The 21087-nt window shown below is 40.1% G+C and overlaps 1 protein-coding gene across 1 annotated transcript in view; it reads left to right on the top strand.

The window, feature by feature from the left end:
- Window positions 1–21087, top strand: part of IL17RA (interleukin 17 receptor A) — a 786505-nt gene that overhangs the window by 711548 nt on the left and 53870 nt on the right. The window contains exon 13 of the mRNA XM_044087525.1: window positions 19634–19657. Within this exon, the coding sequence (XP_043943460.1) occupies window positions 19634–19657 (24 nt within the window). The remainder of the gene's footprint in view (window positions 1–19633; window positions 19658–21087) is intronic.

The raw sequence follows: 21087 nt of genomic DNA on the forward strand, positions 1-21087 counted from the left end.
ACTTGTGAGGCAAGAGGATAGATCTGCTCAGCTTGTCTGCTGCAACACTGGCTGTCCACTAGAACACTGAATTTCCCCAGAATGTGTGTTGCTCTTAGAAGGTGATTGGAAGATATTGCCCAATGCCAAACCCTTATCACTTGTGGACACAACAAGTATGAGCATCTCCTTATGGTAATGCCAGTACCTGTGGCTCTTGAAATACTCTCAATTGCATGAGATATGAGGTGTATCAACAGGAACTGTAGGGTGGCTAACTGCAAGTCCAAGGTCAGTTTTCTTGCCCTCTGCATATATACACCTGGAAAGGGATTTGGAGATTTCTTTAGTCATATCCCCCTGGAACCTTGTGCTATGTGCCATGTAATTAATTTCTTTCAAAGTGAAGATAGCTGAAGCGTACACCCACTTTTCAAATCTTCCCTGTTAGGGGGCTAGACAGAGGAGTTCTCCTCCACTTGTCAGCTGCTGCCACTACTATGGAATCAGTGGTCAGACCTTTGCTCCAGTGCTGGTGGTCCTTTAGTGAACCTGAATACTTGTCCAGTTTGCAGGGGATTGGTTCAGTCACTTCCAGTTCCTTCCATGCTGCTTGGAGATGAGATCCACCATCTCCTCAGCAGGACGAACCACCCAAGATGTAGGTGGGTCAGAACTGAAGGCCTGAAGAAACACTGACTCCTCTTGGGAGGGGGTTTCAGTGGACCACCCACCTGTCTGTCTCAAAAGTTCTAGGATCTCTCTCTGAATGAGACATCCTGAAGGGGGATCTGGGGGAACCCTCCAACTCATCAAGGTCATTGTTGTCTGTGAACATCTCCTGGGAGGAGTCAACATGTCTCCTTTTACACCTATGCTACTGAGGAGCCTCCCTTGTGAGATGTTCCAGAGAGGACTCAGAAAAGATCGGGGAGTTCCTAATATGGACTGTCTTGAGGCTCAAGTGTCCCAGCTGTCCTAATGGGACTGGATGAGTAGGCTGAAGACCCAAGGGTATTCTATGGGGGAATGGTGGAAGTGAGTGAGTGAGTGAGTGAGTGAGTGAGTGAGTGAGTGAGTGAGTGAGTGAGTGAGTGAGAGAAGTCCGCATATCTGAAAGGGAGAGTAGTCTCTCAACAACATCAAATGCCAAAGCCAAAGGGGAACCTGAAAACTGTTCAGAGGGAGCCAAAGCAGCCACTCCAGATAAACCTTGAAATTAAGCCCAGCTTGGTTCTGAGTCTGATGTCGAAGCTGTGATGTCCAATGCTGAGGCTCTGAGAGAAAGGGACAAGTTTAAAACCCAGATCTGGTGCAGACACTTCAGCCCAGAGATCCTTACAGATCCAAGGCAGGCAGAACCGGTCAGATCAGAGATAACACTGGAGTAGAAGAAAGCCAAGTCTTCAGGTCTGATGAAATCAATAAAGCCCAGACCTGTAAAACAGATCAGGATAGGAGCAAAGATGTGATGAGGGGAAGAAACTAAGCTTCCAGATCCAGCAGAGAGAGAAGGCATTAAGGCCTCAACTTAATCTGACTCCTGAGGAATTTCCACATCATTCGGTCCATGTTTTCTTTGGTCTACAGGACTGGTGACAAGGTCACTCATGCAAAACAGGATAGTGGAGCCTAGGAGAAGCTGGTTCTGGGGAAAATCTCAGTTCAGGAAGAGAAGGCATTTTGGATCTGATAAGGGTAGATTTGGAGAACAGTGTCAAATCTGGTGGTTTGAATGACTTCAGCTCTGAGAACGAAGCAGCAGGAGAAGCAGAATGATCAGGGGAGCATTTCCTAGGCTAGTTCATCTTCTCTTTTGGCTTTTCTGTGACCTATCTAAAGCCTTTTTGGCAGAAGTGGAAGCTCCAGAAGCAGCAGAGTGAGTTTGGGATACATCTCCCACAGGGACAGAAAGAAGTCTCTTGAGCACTAATTTATTTTCCCACTCAACAGTAGCACCGGTGCCAAAAGCAGTGCAGACAGAACACTGTCCATATAATGGGTAGACCCAAGGTAGTATACCTATTTAGAGTTGTTGTTGTGTCTTTCGGCTTTTCCCAGTTAGGGGTCGCCACAGCGGAACTCCGGTCCACTAATGATTGGTAGTTGATTTTTACGTGCTGAGTTAACAGCCCTGACACACAACCTTCAACGAAGGTACGCCCATTCATGCATGTCTCCATGCAGAAGACACTCTAGCTGAGAATCGAACCGGACAGCGTCTTACTGTGAGGTGACAACGCTACCGCAGCACCACCACTGCGGGTTTGTGGCCAGAGGCCACATACATAGTTATAAACACACACAAACACATGGAAAAAGAAAAGGTATAACACAAGATTAACAACACCTGCTGTAAAAGCTATGGAAAAATTACTATCCTTTTTTTTAAATAACTGACTAGGAAAAGAGGCGCCAAAGGTGAGAGAGAAGAGAAAAGCGAAACTGCTGTTTTCACTAGAAATGGAAAAATCCGTATAATGGCAGGAAGGGTATTTTAAAATATTCTATCTTTCAAACAAAAGGTATTAAAAATCTCCAAAAAGTTTGAAAAATGTCACTTGTGGAGAACCGAGCCTGAGCAAAGTTGATCCTTGTCTGTAGCAAGGAGAAGCAAATGAGATCTGAGGCAGTGTTATAATTTGCAGGGAGTTATGGGTAAGGTGAGGAGCCTGAGCTTTGGGATCCAAAGTCTTGAGTAGCTGAAGTTGGATCAAAGGTCAAGTCCGAAGACCTGTTGTGGAACAGACGGAAGAGACATCAGATCTGAAGGACTGGCCACATGGATTGATGTCAAGTTAAAAACATTTTTTTCACAATGCCAACTATGTTTTAAGAGTCTATTGGCATTTTGTGGAATGTCTGACAAGTACAAACATTAATAAGCATACCCTAATGGAGACAGCTTATATAAAAGATCTTTTTTCCAGTATCCCCCATGACATTGGTGTCACTTGGTTTCACAAAGCCATTGTGATGAATACATTTTTTTGACAATGCAGAGATTTGTTTGCTTCATAATGCAATGGAAAATACTGTAAACAGCAATTTTAAGTTCTCCAAGAGAGAATATTTCCACCAGGAAAGAGTTGTAGTTATGGGAACAAAGTGTGCACACCAGTTTATGCACAGTTTTGTGGTACTGGGAGAAGTGTTTCATCCCTGAGTGTCTGTTCAAGCCCAAAATATTATATTTATGCTATTTGGACAGTCATTTTTATTGTGGGATGGTGATGAGCATGATTTTTGTTTTACTTATTTGAATGCTACTACTGACCTTTTAGAATTTACTTTTGAATATTATAAATCAGTGATGAGTTTTTAGTTGTCAACATTTCTAAAAAAAAAATAACTATGGGGCAATTTGAAACTAATGTATATAGGAAGCCTACTTTTTCTAACAGTTTTTTTTTTTTACATTTTAGCAGCCAGCATCCTATAAGGCAGAAGAGAGGGTTGGTCAAAGATCAACTTATTAGGCTTTCTAGACTAATTTGATATGAGAAATTAATGAAGGAAGTGGATATTCTGTCTTCAGTGTTTTTGGAGAGAGAATGCCCCAAGGAACTAATCCAGAATTTGGTAATTGAAATTAGTAGGATCGTCCACTTGTTTTGAAGCAACCTGATTCAGTTAGAAAAACTAATGTCCAGCATGAGAGTATCATTTGTTGTAAAACTGCTATGATTTTTACCTTTTGACAAGAGTGATGGGCATTTGAAGAACATAGTATGTCGCAATTGGGACTTAACGATCAAGAATGGTCCCCCCAGACAAGTTTTGGATGATGAGCCTTTATTTGTGTGTAAAAAGAGCAGTCATTTTTAAGACAAGCGTGAAAGTAATTACAATGAGTTTATCTCAGGTATTGTTAGGGAAATGACTAAGTGTGGTTGTTGTAGCCAATGTGGATTTATCAATGAAACAACTAATGTATCTTTAATAGAGTATAAAAAGACCATTGGCTGTGTGGGATATTATAATTGTGGAACAAAAGGGATGGTTAATATCATCCCTTGTATATCCTGTAATCATTTTTAATGTGGAGAAGACAAAACACTCACTCAGACAAAGAATTTATGAGCTTAATTAGAGTATCAAAACCAAAGATTCAACTAATGCCTTTAGTAAACATGCACAACAGTGTGCCAGTTTCAAAAAGTTAAAAAAAGATGGAAGGAAACAAAGATGCAAAAATGCAAAGTACAAGGTGGAAACTGAGAAATATGATGGAATACAGGAGGTTGTTGTGGCAACTGAGACTAAATTCCTGGGTATTTCCAGGTTTAAAGCTGACATATTTATTTATTGTGTTTTAAAAATGAGGGATGTATAATCTATTTTTTGTGTTTATGTATATTTTATTTGGTATATACATTTAAGTGTGTAGTCATAGGATTTCTTGGTCATGTGACTTAGATCACCTGGTTCATATGGATATTTAAGGGATTGTACAGTTCTGTGTGCCAGTATTCTGAAGAAGTCTCTAATAAAACTGAGACAAAAGTACTGAAGTTTACTGGAAGACTTTTGGTCAGCATTTTTTTTAATGTTATACATACGTTAGGGATGAAGAAGTGGGAAATATGAAGGAGTAAAAAGTGGTAAACAAAAAAAAAGATGGAAGGAAAAGAATATGAACCTAAGAATCTGGACCCTACCCAGTTCGGGTTTGTAAAATGCAGATCATGTCTCCTAAACCTGATAGACTTCTTTGAAGCAGTCACCAAAGCCGTAGATGAGGGTAAGGTGATTCACACAGCCTACCTAGATCTCACCAAGGCTTTCGACACCACCCCCCACTCTGGAATTGTAGATAAACTGACTAAACTAGGTATAAATCCCTATGTCACAAGATGGGTTGCCAACTGGCTCACTGACAGAACCCACACTGTGCAAGTAGCAGACTCTGAATCCAACTTCAGACCCGTGACAAGTGGAGTACCACAGGGTTCAGTCCTGGGTCCTCTCCTGTTTGGTATCTACTTCTCTGAAGTACAGGCTAACACAGAAGATATTTGGCTAACAAAGTTTGCAGATGACTGCAAACTAGGAGCCATAATCAAAACTCCTAACGATGTGGACATCCTACAAAAGGGCCTCACTGAGGCAGATGCCTGGTGTCAAAGCCATGGCCTCAAGCTCAGTGCCAAAAAGTGCATTGTCATCCCTTTTGGTAAAAACTCTGTACCCATGAACTACCACATAGACGGTAGTCTACTTAACACCAAAAGTGTGATGAGACCTTGGGATACAGGTGGACAGTAGTCTCTCCTTTGATAATCACATCGCCACAGTAGTCAGAAAATCCTTCTATGTGGCACATCTCATCACAAAAGGTTTCTCATCTAAGAAAAAAAGAGGTCATTGTTCCCCCTCTACTCATCACTCATTAGACCCATTGTAGAGTACAATGCCCCTTTTGGTGTGTACCTCACAAGACATCTACAACAACTGGAAAGGCCGCAGAAATACCTCACAAAGAGGATTACCGGCCTCAAACAGATGCCCTACGCAGACCGTATCAAAAAACTCCAGCTTTACTCTGTCGCATATCACCTACTCAGAGGCGATCTCTGCCTAACATACAAAGCTATGTCAAACCCAGAGCTGTTGGACATGCTCCACTTAAAGAAATCCCTCCGAGCTACACACTCTAGAGACATAAACCTTGTCACCACAATAAACAGAACATGCTGGAGGGTTAGATTCCTGTCTCAGAGACCTCCCATACTGTGGAACAAACTACCTATTTATATCAAACAAAGCTCCTCATTCGCACTCTTCAAGAAAAATCTTGATGATTGGATGAGAGATAGGAAATTCACCGCAGGGATCACTTCTGTGGCTCTGCCTGACAGGGGCACAGGAAAATAATTTTCTTGGGTGGCAAAAGCCAGGGTACCATTTGGCTAGGCTTATATAGGCCCTAGGGCCAATAGCCTAGTACCTACCTATGAAAATAAAATGAAGTTATGGAAGTTGAAAATGAATGAGACTGATGAAAACAGAAATTATAGTACAACAATATTCTGGGGAAATAGTATATGGCAATCCCTGGAAGAAATTACAAGAAGATGCAAAAATGCTATAAAGAATAGAAGGAAAAAGCTTTGAAAAATGTTTATGAATTGAGATTTCATGTGGAGAACTTTGTTAGATAATTTGCCAGTTAAAAGTTATATGGAATACAATGTATTAGAAGAAAGACTGTGTAATTAATTATAGTAAGGAGGAAAAGACGACAAAACATTGTTTTTTAGAATATAAAAAATGACCATTTTGAATAAGTTTTAAAAAGTTATATGAATGGGAAAGATTTAAAAATATAATGTCAGTTATGATATTGTGTGGAAAATATGAGAGAGAAAAATATGAAATTGAAAAATGGGACAGAATGTTTGCAGCAGTTCAAAATTATTGAAGAGAAGATGTGCAGGATTGTTTTATAATAAAAACAGATGATGAAGCTGTACTAGAAATAAAAAGATGGTTGTGGAAGAAAGGGTGGAGGAGGGATAGGGAAAGACATTTTAAAAAATAGTTGATGCGGCTTATAAAAGCATTTTTTGTGTGTTATTTTCTTAAGACAATGGAAATTGTTTTTCTTTCTTTGTAAATTATATATTAATGGTTAAAAAAAAATGGAAAGAAATAGCAATGACAAGAAATAAATTATAAATGTGTCAGTAGTATAAAGAACTGGAAGTAAGAAAAATGTCAGTAAAGCAATCCCTACTCTTTTTTCAACAAATCTTACTTTAATGTTTCATCCAAGAGACAAGACCACTCCTGAGTGTATTACCCCCCCCCCCCCACTGCAGTTTCAGCTTTGGAAAATTAATCCAGGTATCTACTGTGGGAATAGACCCCACAGCCTTCTGATCTTCCAGCATCAAAGGCAAAGTACTTTTATTGAATAATCACACTTTTATAAGCTGTTTAAAGTACTCTGCTCTATCCGTATCTTTAAGTTTGGTTATAGTAACATTTTGTATCTTTTAAGTTTGTTTGTGGTAGCATTTCACTCCGGACAGTCCTTTACTGTGCTTTTACATTAGGAGAACTGGGATTATTTATGTAGTGGCAGTTGGCATTTACCTGGTCTGTCTGAGTTGAGAAGCACACAAAAGGGCTCTAAGTATATTTTTTTGCACTTCTCTTATATACTGTACGTGTACTTTAACAGTTAAAAAAAAAAATATATATATATATATATATATATATATATATATATATACTGTCTGCTGTTGTTTAAGTAGCTAATTGCACTGTATTACATTGTATCTGTTAGTTGTAGTGCTGTTGTAGGTAGTTTGTGTGGTCTTGTTGGTCTTGTTACACTTGGGCTGCAGCCCAGCTATTCTACATTAAGAAGGTGTTTCTCTGCACCCTAGTGGCATAAGTGTGCTAATCTAGCTTGTCTGATTTGGGGATTGCTGGTGAAAAGCTAATTGTGTGCTGTCATGACTGGTAGTTAGCTTAAAACTTCTCTTTGCTCAAATTTAAGCCTCACATTTGCGAGATGCTGCTGTTCACACAGCGGCGGTTAGCAATGCCCTGTATAGACGCAAAAGCCTAGAAGCTCAATTTCTCCCTAAACAGCTGTCAGTGAAACCCTTCCAAGCTTTTCTGCTGCTCTAGGAGCAACTCAGTTGGGCACTGAGCAGCATTGCTTTATTAATCAAACTTACCCTAACAAAGTATAGGTCCCTCTTGTAGTCTCAGCACTACCAGCAGAGTTCTGTCAAATTAACCCATTCCCTTCCCTAATAAAACATACAGTAAGAGCCTGCTGTTATGGACTGGCAGTTTCCCATCATCTCTCTGGCCAGAGTGATAGACATGGGCATCCTGAGGCAATGTAGCAATTGTTTCATGTATACTGACAACCACTTACACCTGAAACAAATACTTTATGTGAAAGATACAAATGTGAAATTGTTCGATCTCGCCGTTTGTTCTTACGTACGGGTTCGGAGCCGACCCTCGGCTCCGAGTCGGCCACATAGCCAACCTTCCAACAAACAAAATACTCTCTAGTAAACACAGGGTACTGCTGCATAATGCTAGGAGTCTAAACAAGAAACTGCACTCCATGGAAGCACTCCTTACCATGGAAGATGCTGACATCTGTGCAGTCGCCAAGACATGGTTCAAAGGCATGGAAAGCACCCCATCCATGCAGGGCTACAATGCCTTCCATATGTTCAGACCACAAACTGAGCATGAAAAAAACCAAAGGAGGAGGTGTATACATCCTCAATAAGGATAAGTACACCTTGAGACTGGTCAAGCAGTATGACTCTGAGATACTCTACGTTCAATTAACTATAGGCAAAGTCCCCTACCACATCATAGCTAGCTAAAGGTCCCCCACCACAAAACATGAAAAACATACCACATACCTGGACTTAATGGAGTCACTTGCCATACAGCCCAACACCTTACCCATGGGTGATTTAAATTATTCTACCTTTGACTGGGAAACATACATAACCACAAACATGCTGGCTCATAGGTTTTTGGACTTTGTCAATGCAGATCCATCTTGTTTGATGTAATTATAAGAGCAGATACTCCATAAAGCTCAGAAATGCTTAAGAATTTTTTAAAGACAAATTACCTTCCACTAAGTGATGGTGTAAGAAGTTTCAAAGCCCCCTCAAACACATATAACACAGATTCCTAAGCAGAGATGTATACCAATGCCCTGTATAACCACTTAAGCAGTTGTATGGAATCGGCTTTACCTGACTAGATAACCAGTTCTTGCCGAAAAAACAAGCCACCCTGGTGGACTGCTAGTATAAACAGGCTTTACAACAAGAGAAAGAAACTAATGTCCAAGAATAACAGGAAAGTAGCTTAGTAAAGGAAGAAATCCCTCTCCAGCTTACACAGACAAATCAGAGATCTTGTCAAGTCTTCCAAAGCTAATTATAAAGCAAAAATATCCTCCCTAGCTAAGGATAATCACAATGCAGTCTTTAACTACATACAGAATCTAAAAGGGAATGCCCAGCTATGCACTGAACCGGTTGTGGATGGCACCACCCATACTCAACCAGAGGGTAATAGCCAACCTGCTAGCAGACAGATTTGGAACAAACATCACCCACCTGTCCCCCAAGTCATCCCCCAAAGTATACCTGCCACTATTCCCCAGCCTGTTATCTCAAGACAGCAGGTCATCTTGGTGCTCTCCAAGGCCAAAAACACTGCATCAGTGGGACCAGACAACATCCCAGGTTGCCTTTTAAACAACTTAAAGAAAGACCTAGCAGACACACTTGGATCTCTGTTTAATCTCAGCCTGTGAACTGGCTGTGTTCCAGCGGAATGAAGGACATCAACAGTAATCCCTCTAGAGGGGCTATCAACCAACCCTGGGAATTATAGGCCTATAAGCTTGACTAGCCTCATCTGCAAGGCCATAGAAAAAATCATTATGGATCTTATTAACAAGGACATAGGTAATCTCCAAACTCTGGACCCAGTCTGGTTCGGATTCATTAAACATAGATCACGCCTGTTAAACATGGTTGACTTCTTCGAGAAAGTCACCAAGGCCCTGGACGAGAGAAAGACAGTGCATACCATCCATTCTGACCTAGCAAAGTCATTTGACACAATACCCCACTCCGGTGTTATGGAGAAACTCTCCCATCTGGGAATTAACCCCTACATTTCCAGATGGGTAGCCAACTGGCTCACTGACAGGACATATACTGTCAAACTGGGTGACTTCACCTCTAACAAAAGACTAGTCACCAGTGGCTTACTGTAGGGTTCTGTGCTGGGCTCCTTACTGTTCAGAATTTATTTCTCAGAAGTCCAGGGAAAATTGGACGGCCTGTGGCTGACCAAGTTCCCTGACGGTTGCAAATTGGGAGCAATCACTGAGCCCCCCCCCCCCCAGTGTTATACTGCAGACAAGGTTAACGTAGACAAATGATTGGTGTCAAAGCCATAGATTAAAGTTAAATGCAAAAAATGCAATATTATTCCCTTTGGGAAAGCTGACATCCCAGCTAATTACATTATACACAGCACCTCCCTAAGTGTAGATCCAGTGGTACGTGATCTGGGTACTCATGTTGATAGCAATCTGAACTTTGACCACCATGTATCCACAGTGGTAAGGAAAGCCTTCTATGTGGCACTTCTTATAAGTAAAGGCATTGCATCTAGATGTATGGATGTTATAATTCCATTGTACTCAACCCTCATCAGACCAATAATTGAGTACAGTGCTCCCTTTTGCATGTATCTCACCAGACACTTGCAACAATTGGAGAGACCACAGAGGTTTCTTACCAAGAAATTACAGGGTGCACAAAACAAGTCTTACACAGAAAGATTAAAAGCCCTGCTACTGTATTCTGTCTCCTGCAGGTTGCTAAGGGGCGATCTGTGCTTGGCCTACAGGGCAGTCTCTGAGCCGACCCTGATGGAAATGCTACACATTCGTAAATCAAACTGCAGGAGGAGCACTCACTCCATGGATTTTAACCTAGCCTTTGACATGAACAGGTCATGCTGACGAGATAAATGCATCTCCCAGAGACTGCCACTTCTTTGAAACAAGCTTCCAATTCATGTGTTAGAGCCCCTCTCTGACTTTCTTCATACTCAGCCTAGATCAACGCATGGGTGACTGCAGATTTACTCCTGGGGTGGCATCCATGTCCCTCCTGGACAGCGGAAGTCATTATTAACTACCATCGACCTTTACTTCTGCGAACTTCACTCACCTAACCACTGACAACTGGGACAACTTGAGATAAATATGGCTAGGCTTGTAAAGGCTCTAGGGTCATTAGCCTAGTAACCTCCTATGAACCTATGAAGAATGCTACCTGTTGATCCACTGACACCGTTTGCCTTTACTTGAACTACACTTAAATTACTTCACTTACTTTATCATACTTGTAAAATTGTTTTACTCTTCTGAAATGTGCATATGTCACCTGAAACAACTCTCAGTTATTATATTCAGTATGTATTACAACATTTTGGGGCTGTTCTTCCCTGTGCCTCCTCTGAAAATGGGGTCTGAGCAGATGGGCTATTCAGGTCAACGTAATAAATAAATGTAAACAAATAAACCAGTCCCACTAAAGAATGTTTTCCTGTTTGTAAGTAGCTTAAGTTACCATCACTGAGAGCCAGTTAATGCAAAACAGTTTAAGGTTCAGGTACTCACTGGAACTGGTATGAGCCCACTATTTGTTAATGGAACATTTGTGCTCTTCTGAGTTACTGCTACAGCCTCAGCTTTTCCTCCTCAAAGAAGCCATCAAGCTATTTCCAGCACATAGAGAGGGATTGTGGTTCTAGTAACAACTTGTCAGTAGTTCAGAAATACGCTGGTGTATTTAGACCCATTTTATATCTAAGCACCTTCAGCCTTTATGTAGAATATATACCAGATTTCATCTTTTTACCCTGCAAACTGACTCTTGTGTCACCACATGGTTGCTGAATATGCTTGCTAGAGAGATGCTGCTGACACATCAGAGTTTTCCAAGAAGAATCCTGGCCCACTAACTCAGATGTAAGATGTCTAGCTGCCTCTGGCATTTGTGGCTAGCACATTGACAGCAGATGGCTTGCTGCAGAGATGGAGGAAGGATGTGGTAGTGGCCTGATCAACCCTTCTGGGGGATATGGAGGAGGACAGCTTCCATAATAATATCTATAGCAAAGACTAGGAAAACTACAGCAGGACTGTTTGTAAGCATAGGGGAGTAAGCCCCTGAAAGTTATAGATCACCAGCTGTTAAGTTATTACATACTCATACATTACATTCGTTTTATGGTTGTATAAAATATGTCTTTCTAATCTTCACTTAATTTGCATACAGTGTTCTACCTCATCTCCATCCTTCTTTTCTCCCTCACTCCTTCTCCACCTGTCATACTATCTTGAATGCCTCTTTCGAATTTCTGCCTACCACCCATTCCAGTAGTCCATTCCATGCATGCACAGCTCACTCCTTGAACAACAACTTTTGCAGATCAAAGAAGTGGATACCTACAGTATGCTGCCTGTTCCATTCTTTCCAGCTGTGCCCATTCTGCTTAAGATAACCTGTTCACACCTCCATGATATGTATTATTCACCTATTTCATGTCCGTCATGTCTCTTCTTGTCTCTGTTGAAAAGAGCTTTAGCTCATCTGCTCTGTAGTCATGTCCTTTCCTTCTGTCTTGTGCACTGTCCTGTTAGCTTTCCTTTCAGCAGCCTGAAATCCCTGTTTTTTTATGGCATCCAGAACTGTACAGTACTCAAGATGTTGCCTCACCACAGTCTGATAGAGTGAGAGCATTTCCCCTATTTTGGAGTTGTAACCTACTGAAGGTACACCCCAGCATTCCATTAGCTGTAGCCACCACTTTGTCACACTGCTCCTGATGGTCCAGTTCAGGTGTGATCAGCATCCCCAGAGCCCTTTTACTGCCCTACTGCCATCAATTCCACTTTTCCTAGCTGAAACGTCACACCAAGGTTGCTGTGGCCTAGATAAATACTTTGCATTTCTCTGCAATGAACCACAGTGGCCACTGTTCATCTGATGTGATCAACCTTTCTCATATGATTCTTTAGTCTCTCCCCACCATTGTCCATTACTGCACTTAGGTAAAAGACTGGTCCTACACTCTATTCACTTAGGTATGTGTGAAATAAGCAAGCTGAAGAAAAATGGACCCAGTACTCAACCACACAGTACTCCAGTAATCATTTTTCTTATTCCCAGTATTGTCTATCTTGCCAGGACACTTTATGTTGTTTCATATGCAGACGTTTCACTTTTCATTCTTTGTGTATGGTAATATGAAGGTGCTAAGCAAAGACTGCCTCTTGTTTGTCAGAACCACCACTCTCTGGTCTCCCAAGTCCACCTGTGTCTTGAACATATTCACCACTTATTTGCCTATTCCCTATCACTATCATCCCTTCCTCCATCTATTTCAGGCATCTTTGAGCCTCTTCGCTGACATTCAGTCTGCCACTACCACTAACGTTTGTATTTCAGGGCCCCACCACCCTCGCTGTGAAAACACATTTCCTTAATTCATTAGTAAATGATCCCTTTTCCAATAGCTATCCATTTTCTCTCCCATAGATTATTTGTATTCAAACCTTCCTGTATTACTGACACTGCAGTATATCCAAATCATGTTCCTTCTGTCTTTTCTGTCTTCTGTTTCATGCATAGCAGCCATCTTAGGTGTTCCTCCTATTGCAGCTCTTCCATTTGGCAGAACAGTCTAAGATATCTTTTTTGACATATTTGATCTGGATGTGAGTTTTCCATGAAAAGTAATTTGCCAGCCATGTCCACTTTCTATCATTTAAAGTGAAGTTTGCATCCAGCATAATACCTGGTAATAAAATAGCTCCGTAAGAGAGCTGTTCATTTGTGTCCATGATGTAGGAACCCAGTGCTTCTAAGAAATCTTAACACTGTACTCGAGGCTTTTATTTCTTTCACTTGTGCCTACCTCTGATGTAGCATTTAAAGTACTTTGTTCTTGGTTGTTGTTAGTCTGTCAGAAGTGTTAAAAACCTAACTCATTTCAGGTCAAGTTTCCTTATTTTGGTTTTGCGTGATGACATGATGCATGATGATGATTCATAGTAGGCTAACTGTCACTGTGGGCTGTTTTAAGCCTAGTCAATTATACCATGTGAGAATCAACCCCTGATTATGCCAACTTCCAATGGACTGTCCCTAAGTTTTTCTTGGGGTGGTTTAGAAGTCCTTTTAAGCTGGAACATCTGACAATTTTTTTTTTTTGGGGTAGTGGTTGGGAGAAGGTATATTCTATGAATATCTGTGGAAAGTTTTAGTATTACTTAATAAGTTAAAGACTACACAGAGGCAATCAGATGCTCATCATATTTGCCACAGGCATTGAGAGGTGTAGTCATATAATACCTTTACAAGTGGAATTTTCTGTGTGATTCTGTTAGCAGGTTCATTCTTCAAGCATTTCTGCTGCATCTGACATGGCTCAGCATGACCTGCAGGAGCTAAGCACATTTTGTCTGAAAAATATTGCTGTGTATTTTGGGCAACACTTTTTCTAGGAAGTTAAGATGGTTAAAATGTGTTACTTTATACTTATAAAAAGCTGTTTTGATGAATTAGTATGAGTCGGTATTATTTATCATGGAAATTGTTAAAAAATTCTTAATGCTGAGAATGTAACAGATTCTTTCAATGTGAAACTGCGAGGAACGTGTACTATTTAAGACTTAAAATAAGGAACATTCCTCATAATTAGCTACACATGAGAGGTTTGGAGAGACCATGTCACCTTTCCTGCGGGTAGTGACTTTTTATCCCAATTTTGTTTTCTGCTGTTGTATAACAATAGGACAAGAAATGCAGAGGGTATGAGGAAACAATCTATTTATACCTCTGCATTAACATGGGTATTTATACTGATACTGATATTGTACTGGTACTGATACTAATACTGACACTGATGTACTGACACTGGTAGTGATACTGATGCTGATATTATACTGATACTTACACTGATACTGACACTTGTATACTGACACTGATACTGACAGTGATACTGATGCTGATATTATACTGACACTGATACTGATATTATACTGATACTGATAACTAACACTGATTTTAATACTGATACTGACCCTGCTATACTGGCACTGACACTGATACTGGTAGTGATACTGATGCTGATATTATACTGACACTGATACTGATATTATACTGATACTGGTAGTGATACTGATGCTGAGATTATACTGACAATGACACTGATACTGATATTATACTGATATTGATACTAATACTGATGTTGATATACTGACACTGATACTGATTCTGATATTGTGCTAACACTGATACTGATACTGGTCGTGATACTGATGCTGATATTATACTGACACTGATACTAATATTATACTGATACTGACACTGATACTGATATTATACTGATACTGATAACTGACACTGATATTAATACTGATACTGACCCTGATATACTGGCACTGATACTGGTAGTGATACTGATGCTGATATTGTACTGACACTGATACTGGTAGTGATACTGATGCTGAGATTATAGTGACACTGATACTGATATTATAATGATACTAATACTGATACTGACGTTGATATACTGACACTGATACTGTTATTATGCTGATACTGGTCGTGATACTGATGCTGATATTATACTGACACTGATACTAATACTGCTGAGGGTTGGTCCATCCCTGTGCTGGGCTGCCTTCTGGCAGGAATTCTTGTTCTTCAGGTGGACGACTGTCTCAGGGCTAACAGTCTTAATGATGACATTTGTTGGGACTTCTAGCACTTGTGAGGTAGTGAGAAGGCATGTTACTCCATTGTTGCTGTCTTAGTGATTATTTTTACTAAATGTGTTTTAAAGGGAAAGTTGCTGAAACTTATAGCTAAAGACCATGAAGCCAAAACATACTTGGTGACTAGATCTGATAAAATAAAGACAATTAGAAAGCAGTCAGATTTATCAAAGTTGTCAAAGATGAAGGCAAACAGTATGGAAAGTGATGACCTGGTGGCAGGGTGGATAGAAGACCAACAAGAGGAAGACCATGACAGTTCCATTGCCAGTGTACCTTGGGTCATGTTAATGGAAACTTTTAAAACTGAGGTTAAGAAAGTCAGTACCCAGCTTGCCAATTGCATAAATAAATGAGACAGAGACAGATGGTGGATGCCGTAACCTTTCCTGTCATCACTACTAAGTAGTTACAAAGGAAAATCAAGACATAAAGGAAAACATGCTTATGTGTTGACTGAGTTAAATACTTTTAAAAGGTACACAAGTGGGCTTTGAGGATAAAATTTGGAAGAAGGAAGAAGACAATTCAGATTATAGGTGTAAAGGAAGCAGGACAAGATTGTGTGGCTTTTATTCAGAATGGATTGGCAAACTAGACTAGTTAACATGTGAGACTGATTACAATTGAAGGAGCTCATCAAAATCATTTTGTTCTCATACAGCTAGAATGATGTGACATCCAAGACATATTTTGCTGAGGTTATAAACTTGTAAGGTTAAAGGCCAAATTTTGTCCTTGCTTTTGTTTTCAAGATTTTTAGCATTGGAAGTAAGTGTATATTCTTTATAATTATAGTGCTTACACTTACTGACAAATATCTCAGTTTTTATTGTTAATTAGAGAATGTTGACTGAGGAAATTCAAGTTTCAAATGTTTTATCCTGTGATGTTGAAAGTTTTACTCACAACATTATCAGATCTTAATTCCACTGTATGTGGACATAACCCCAAAAAGGACTGGAAGGAGAATGGGTGACATCAGAGAATACTCGAAAGTTGAAACTTTTTGCATTAAACAAATTAACAAATTGTACAAGAAATCTATGTGGAATGAAGATCTGATAATGTTTAAAACTTGTGTGTTACAGAAGACAGAAAGATGCACATAGTAATGGACAAATGAGCTGCGTGAAATAAAGGTGGATAGCTTGGAGTACAGTTATTAATGATGATTAAATGTAATTGATATTTAATAATAATGTTCTTTGATATACTGTTATTCTGCATATAGTGATGAAGGTTAGCAGTGGGGGGTCCCATTTTTTCCAAGAGACTAGCTAAAATTAGGATCGCAAGTTAATATGTTTCTGCATTGATAGATTTCGTGAAGATAAGTCCAGGGAATGAAAAGCAGTTTGGCAGAAGTGCTTTTTGGGTATATATAATGCGTGAGGGGGGAAGTGCCTTATGCTATGAGCCTGGTTATGGTAATATTATGCAATTTATTAATGAAGGAGGAGATGAGCCTTCTGTAGGTGATTGCAAATCTGGTGTCTAAGACAAAATGGTTTTGAGACATTGGGGGATAAGAACACTATAGTGATTTATTAAGAACAGCCAAGCTCAGTGATGAAAGGAATATTAAGCAGAAATCAGAAGAGTATAGGGAGACATAGACAGGGTTGGACTATGTTTTTGGAGGTTGAGATACATGATACCTGGAAATCACACAGTCATATCTGCATGGAAGTATTTACACAAATATTTTTATACTCTAGAAAGACTAAGAGGAATGTTTTTCTGTATAGATTCCCACAGTTGGTGGTGTGAAGAAGTGATGTTAGGTACATGGAAACAAATGTTGATCATACTGCAAAAAAGAAATAAGATTGATTAAAACTCTTTTATTGTTTGGGATATGAAAAAAGATCTGTACTTCACTAGTTAGATGAAGCAATGTTATTTTTGTTGCTGTTGGTTGCAGAAAACTATAACATAAACATGGTAATTAATACCCTTTCTGCCAATTAGGGATATCACCCGGATAATGGATTAATTAGGTTTTAGAAAGAGTCAAAATGCAAAGAAATGTGGGAGAAATATGTAGTAATATGGCTGATGTGGAAAATGTATAGACATACAATAGAAATTTAGTTTTTGAGGGTCAGTCACATATTCTAGACTAATTTGACTGGATGGAGTCTCAGGATGGATTGACTATTTATTTCAGAACATACTGATTTAATCTTTTTTATCATCTAAGTTAAGCATTAAGGAGTGCTTAACAAAATGTCCAGCTGTTAGAGCTGGTTACTTGTTTAAATTAAGGTTTATTTTTTGCCTTTGTTTACTAATATAATATATGTAGACAGCAAGTGCTGATGTGTGTACCTTGAAAGGAGTACCAGCAAACATTCATGAATGTCATGTGGGGACTTATTCATTTTGTACTTAATCTTATGATTTTTTTTTAATTCCTTAATTTGACAGACTTGAAATGTTATGCTATAATTTTACAAGATGAATGCAGTAAAGCTAAGTTGTCACCGAAAATGGTGCTACCTGTTAGAAGAACCTCTCGATGGTCTTTTATATGTCAGGTACTTGGATTTTCCATCTGCTGTACTTAATTATATCTTGTCAGTGTGTTTCTGTTGAGGAAGATGTTTCGTTTCCTACATTCATTCATTTTTTCTTTCTTTCTCCCTTTACTTGCTTACTCCAATTGAGGGTTGGGGGAGTAGAACCCACTTCCAGCACACACATTGCACAGCAGACGAAGTTAATCCTGAGTGGGCCACCAACCTGTGCAGATATCTTCTCTCTTTCACAGCACATGCATCTACATGCAGCTTGGAGGAATAAAGACCCAAATGCTGTGAGGCACCACCCCATGATTTTGGTTTCCTTTTTCTGCTTACAGTCAGCTGCCGCCATGAGCTGGCAGAAGTGACAGTGACTGAGGTAAACTGAAATTAGTAAGGAGCAATCATTTCCTCTTCCTGTCTTAGAGAATCAACAGGAAAACAAAACACCAGACTGATCACTGCAAATAAAAAGCACAACTGAATATACAATTGAAAACACAGACAACAGTAACAATGTGCAAAGTGGTTGGCCATGGGTTGATCGTAAGCTGCCCCTTTGGCTCAAAAAGTAAAAATAAAAAAATCAGATCTACTAATTTGTCCCTCAGTTGCTTGTGACTCATTCTGAAACAGTGACACATTTACTGTAATACCTCAAAGTAGACAGTCTGTATTAATCTTCCATAATAGCTGGGGTTCAAGCAATATCTCATTTTGCATGTTTATATACTTTCTTGGAGCTTCTACAATTTTATTTAGATGGCCCTGCTAAGTCAGCTGTCTGATGATCTGATGAGCCTTGTCCTTTAGCTTGTTCTTAGTCAGGATCAGCTCTGTTCCCATGTACAAGTTTGCCAATAAATCTGCTACATATCATCGTTATTGCATAGAAGTGGAGGTTGGTTCTGTTGGTATGACCCACAGAGAGATAAACCCATCCAAACTCTGTTTTTGTTCAAACTGTCTATTCTGTAACTCTCTCACTGCCAGCACCAGTGATATGATTATTTATCTTGCAAGTATATTTTTGCATAATGTTCACTGACACTCTGTTTATTCCCAGTGTTTTAGGAAACTAGAGATCTGGACAAATTAAGTGACATTTGTAGATGGGCCCCTTATATTCTCATGCACAATGAGCTGCATGTTACTCATGTACAGCAGTACCAAGTTACTGTTGCACTTTTGTGGTGCTCTGCACTGAAGAGTGTGTGCAGTCACGTCTGACGTTAGGATAGCTGGCATGACTGTGATGCATAGCTGCCACCGTATGGGGACATGTGCTACTTTCCATTTTGTAACATTTTACTTGTAGTCTCCTTTTGCGTTTTCCCTTTTAGGCTTTCTGTGTTAAAATGAACATGTCACCATCATACTTTGACATACGGTGTACTAGCGCCGAGTGTACAGTTGTAGCATCACAGCTCAGTATGGGTTTGAATGTCTTCCACACTTTCTGTTCCTGACATGTACATTTCAGGTTATTGAAGCCTGTTTTACAGTACACATGCTTTCTTTTTGGTGTATATGGGTTTCTGACTAATGTGATGATAAGATTGCCTTCCCTTGCTCCCCTACATCCTTCCACCTTGTTACTTAACTTACTTCTGATCTTTGACTGCATAAAATAAACAGGACATTACTGTTTAATGTTGATTAATATTAGTGCATTTATATTATGCATAGTATAAACTATATTGCAATGTTTCTATCAGCAGCAGTTAACTGCATATCTTTTTTGTTGCAGGTGACTCTAAGCCCAGTATTCCAGGTAAGCCTTCCAGTAAAGTATTGCATATCTCTTTCTTGGTTTTAATTATTTTACATGCCTTTTCCCCATATTCACAAGCCTTTTGAGTCCTGTAGGTCAAATGGTTATTTTCAGTGATAAAGCTAAATATATGATGTTATGTGATCCTATCTCACCTACATTCATTACTGACGGGTTGGCTCCGACTTGGCTGACTATTTTTTCTCTAGCACGAAGTCTCTAATTGGCTGGGCTAACCTGGTATCCTAGAACGCACCTCGCCCCAACCCCCAGATCTCGTTTGCCTCTCGTTGAGTTAGGACGTGGTCTCGCGCTTGGCTGCGGCTAAGTACACTTTTACTAAACTTTCTAAAGTTTTTGTACTTCTCCTTTATATAATAAAGCTATTTTCATAGCTATATTGTATTTTGTGTGTGTTTGAGCCTGTTCGGTTTAGTTTTTGGAGAGTGTGTGTGGTTTCCCCTTGTGTTTGGCAGGCTAGGCCCGTTTAATTTAGAGGGACCTAGTCCTCTCCATCATAAATCGTTCTGTAGTTTGTTTTTGTCAGTTTTTCTTCCCTAAGGAACGTTTAAGTTAGAGTTCCTGTGTCCAGTAGTGTTTCCCGCCTTCCTACTGTAAGTTGTTGAGTGTTTGGTTTTTTGTCTGACATGTCGAAGGAGCAGAAGGAGCATAAACCCTCCGGGTTTAAAAAATGATGATCTAAATGTGCTTACAAAATGTCGATTACAGATGGGCATGCCATCTGTGTTTATTGCCTTGGTGTGATTCACCTACAAGAATCATGTAGTGTCTGCCATTCCTTCAGCTCTAGGGTGCTGCAGGAAAGGAAAAATAAACTGATTTTGAAGGGCCTAGTTAAGCCCGCCTTTGAAGAGGATCTAGAGTCTACTTCTTCTACTGGCAAGTCTAAATCTACCAGAACTAAGAAAAGATCTCCGGCTCCATCTAGTTCTTCGGAGCCCCCGGAGAAGATTTTGAAAGTAGTTACTACCTCCTCGGTTCCTTTGGCTTCGGAGCCGCAGGACAAGCTCTCTGTTTTGGATACTTCCTCCTCGGCTCCATTGTCCTCGGGGCCGCAGGAGGTATCTGTGGTACTGGAGTCGACCTCGGCTCCGATCTTTTTGGAGCCAATTCAGAGCCGGTCACCCAGTGTTAGGCAGGAGTCCATAGGTAGGAGATCCCCATTTCCTTCAGTTTTCTCCAAATCCTCGAGGTTGTCTGATTTGGATGTGGATAGGTTGGTCCAGAGGCTCCTTCAGTCGCCGGTGTTAGCCAAATTGTTTACGGCTCCGACCCAGTCGGCTCCAGAGCCTGCCCCCTTGTCTGTTCCGATGATTCCTCCTCCGAGCACCTCTGTGTCGGAGCCAGAGTGCTTGGCACCGAGTGATGTCCTTGTGCCGGCTACGATACCCCTGGCGGTTTTATCGGAG

Source organism: Protopterus annectens, chromosome 11.part0 (assembly GCF_019279795.1).
Source record: "Protopterus annectens isolate FY-2018-M chromosome 11.part0, PAN1.0, whole genome shotgun sequence".
NCBI classification, from domain to species: Eukaryota; Metazoa; Chordata; order Ceratodontiformes; family Protopteridae; genus Protopterus; species Protopterus annectens.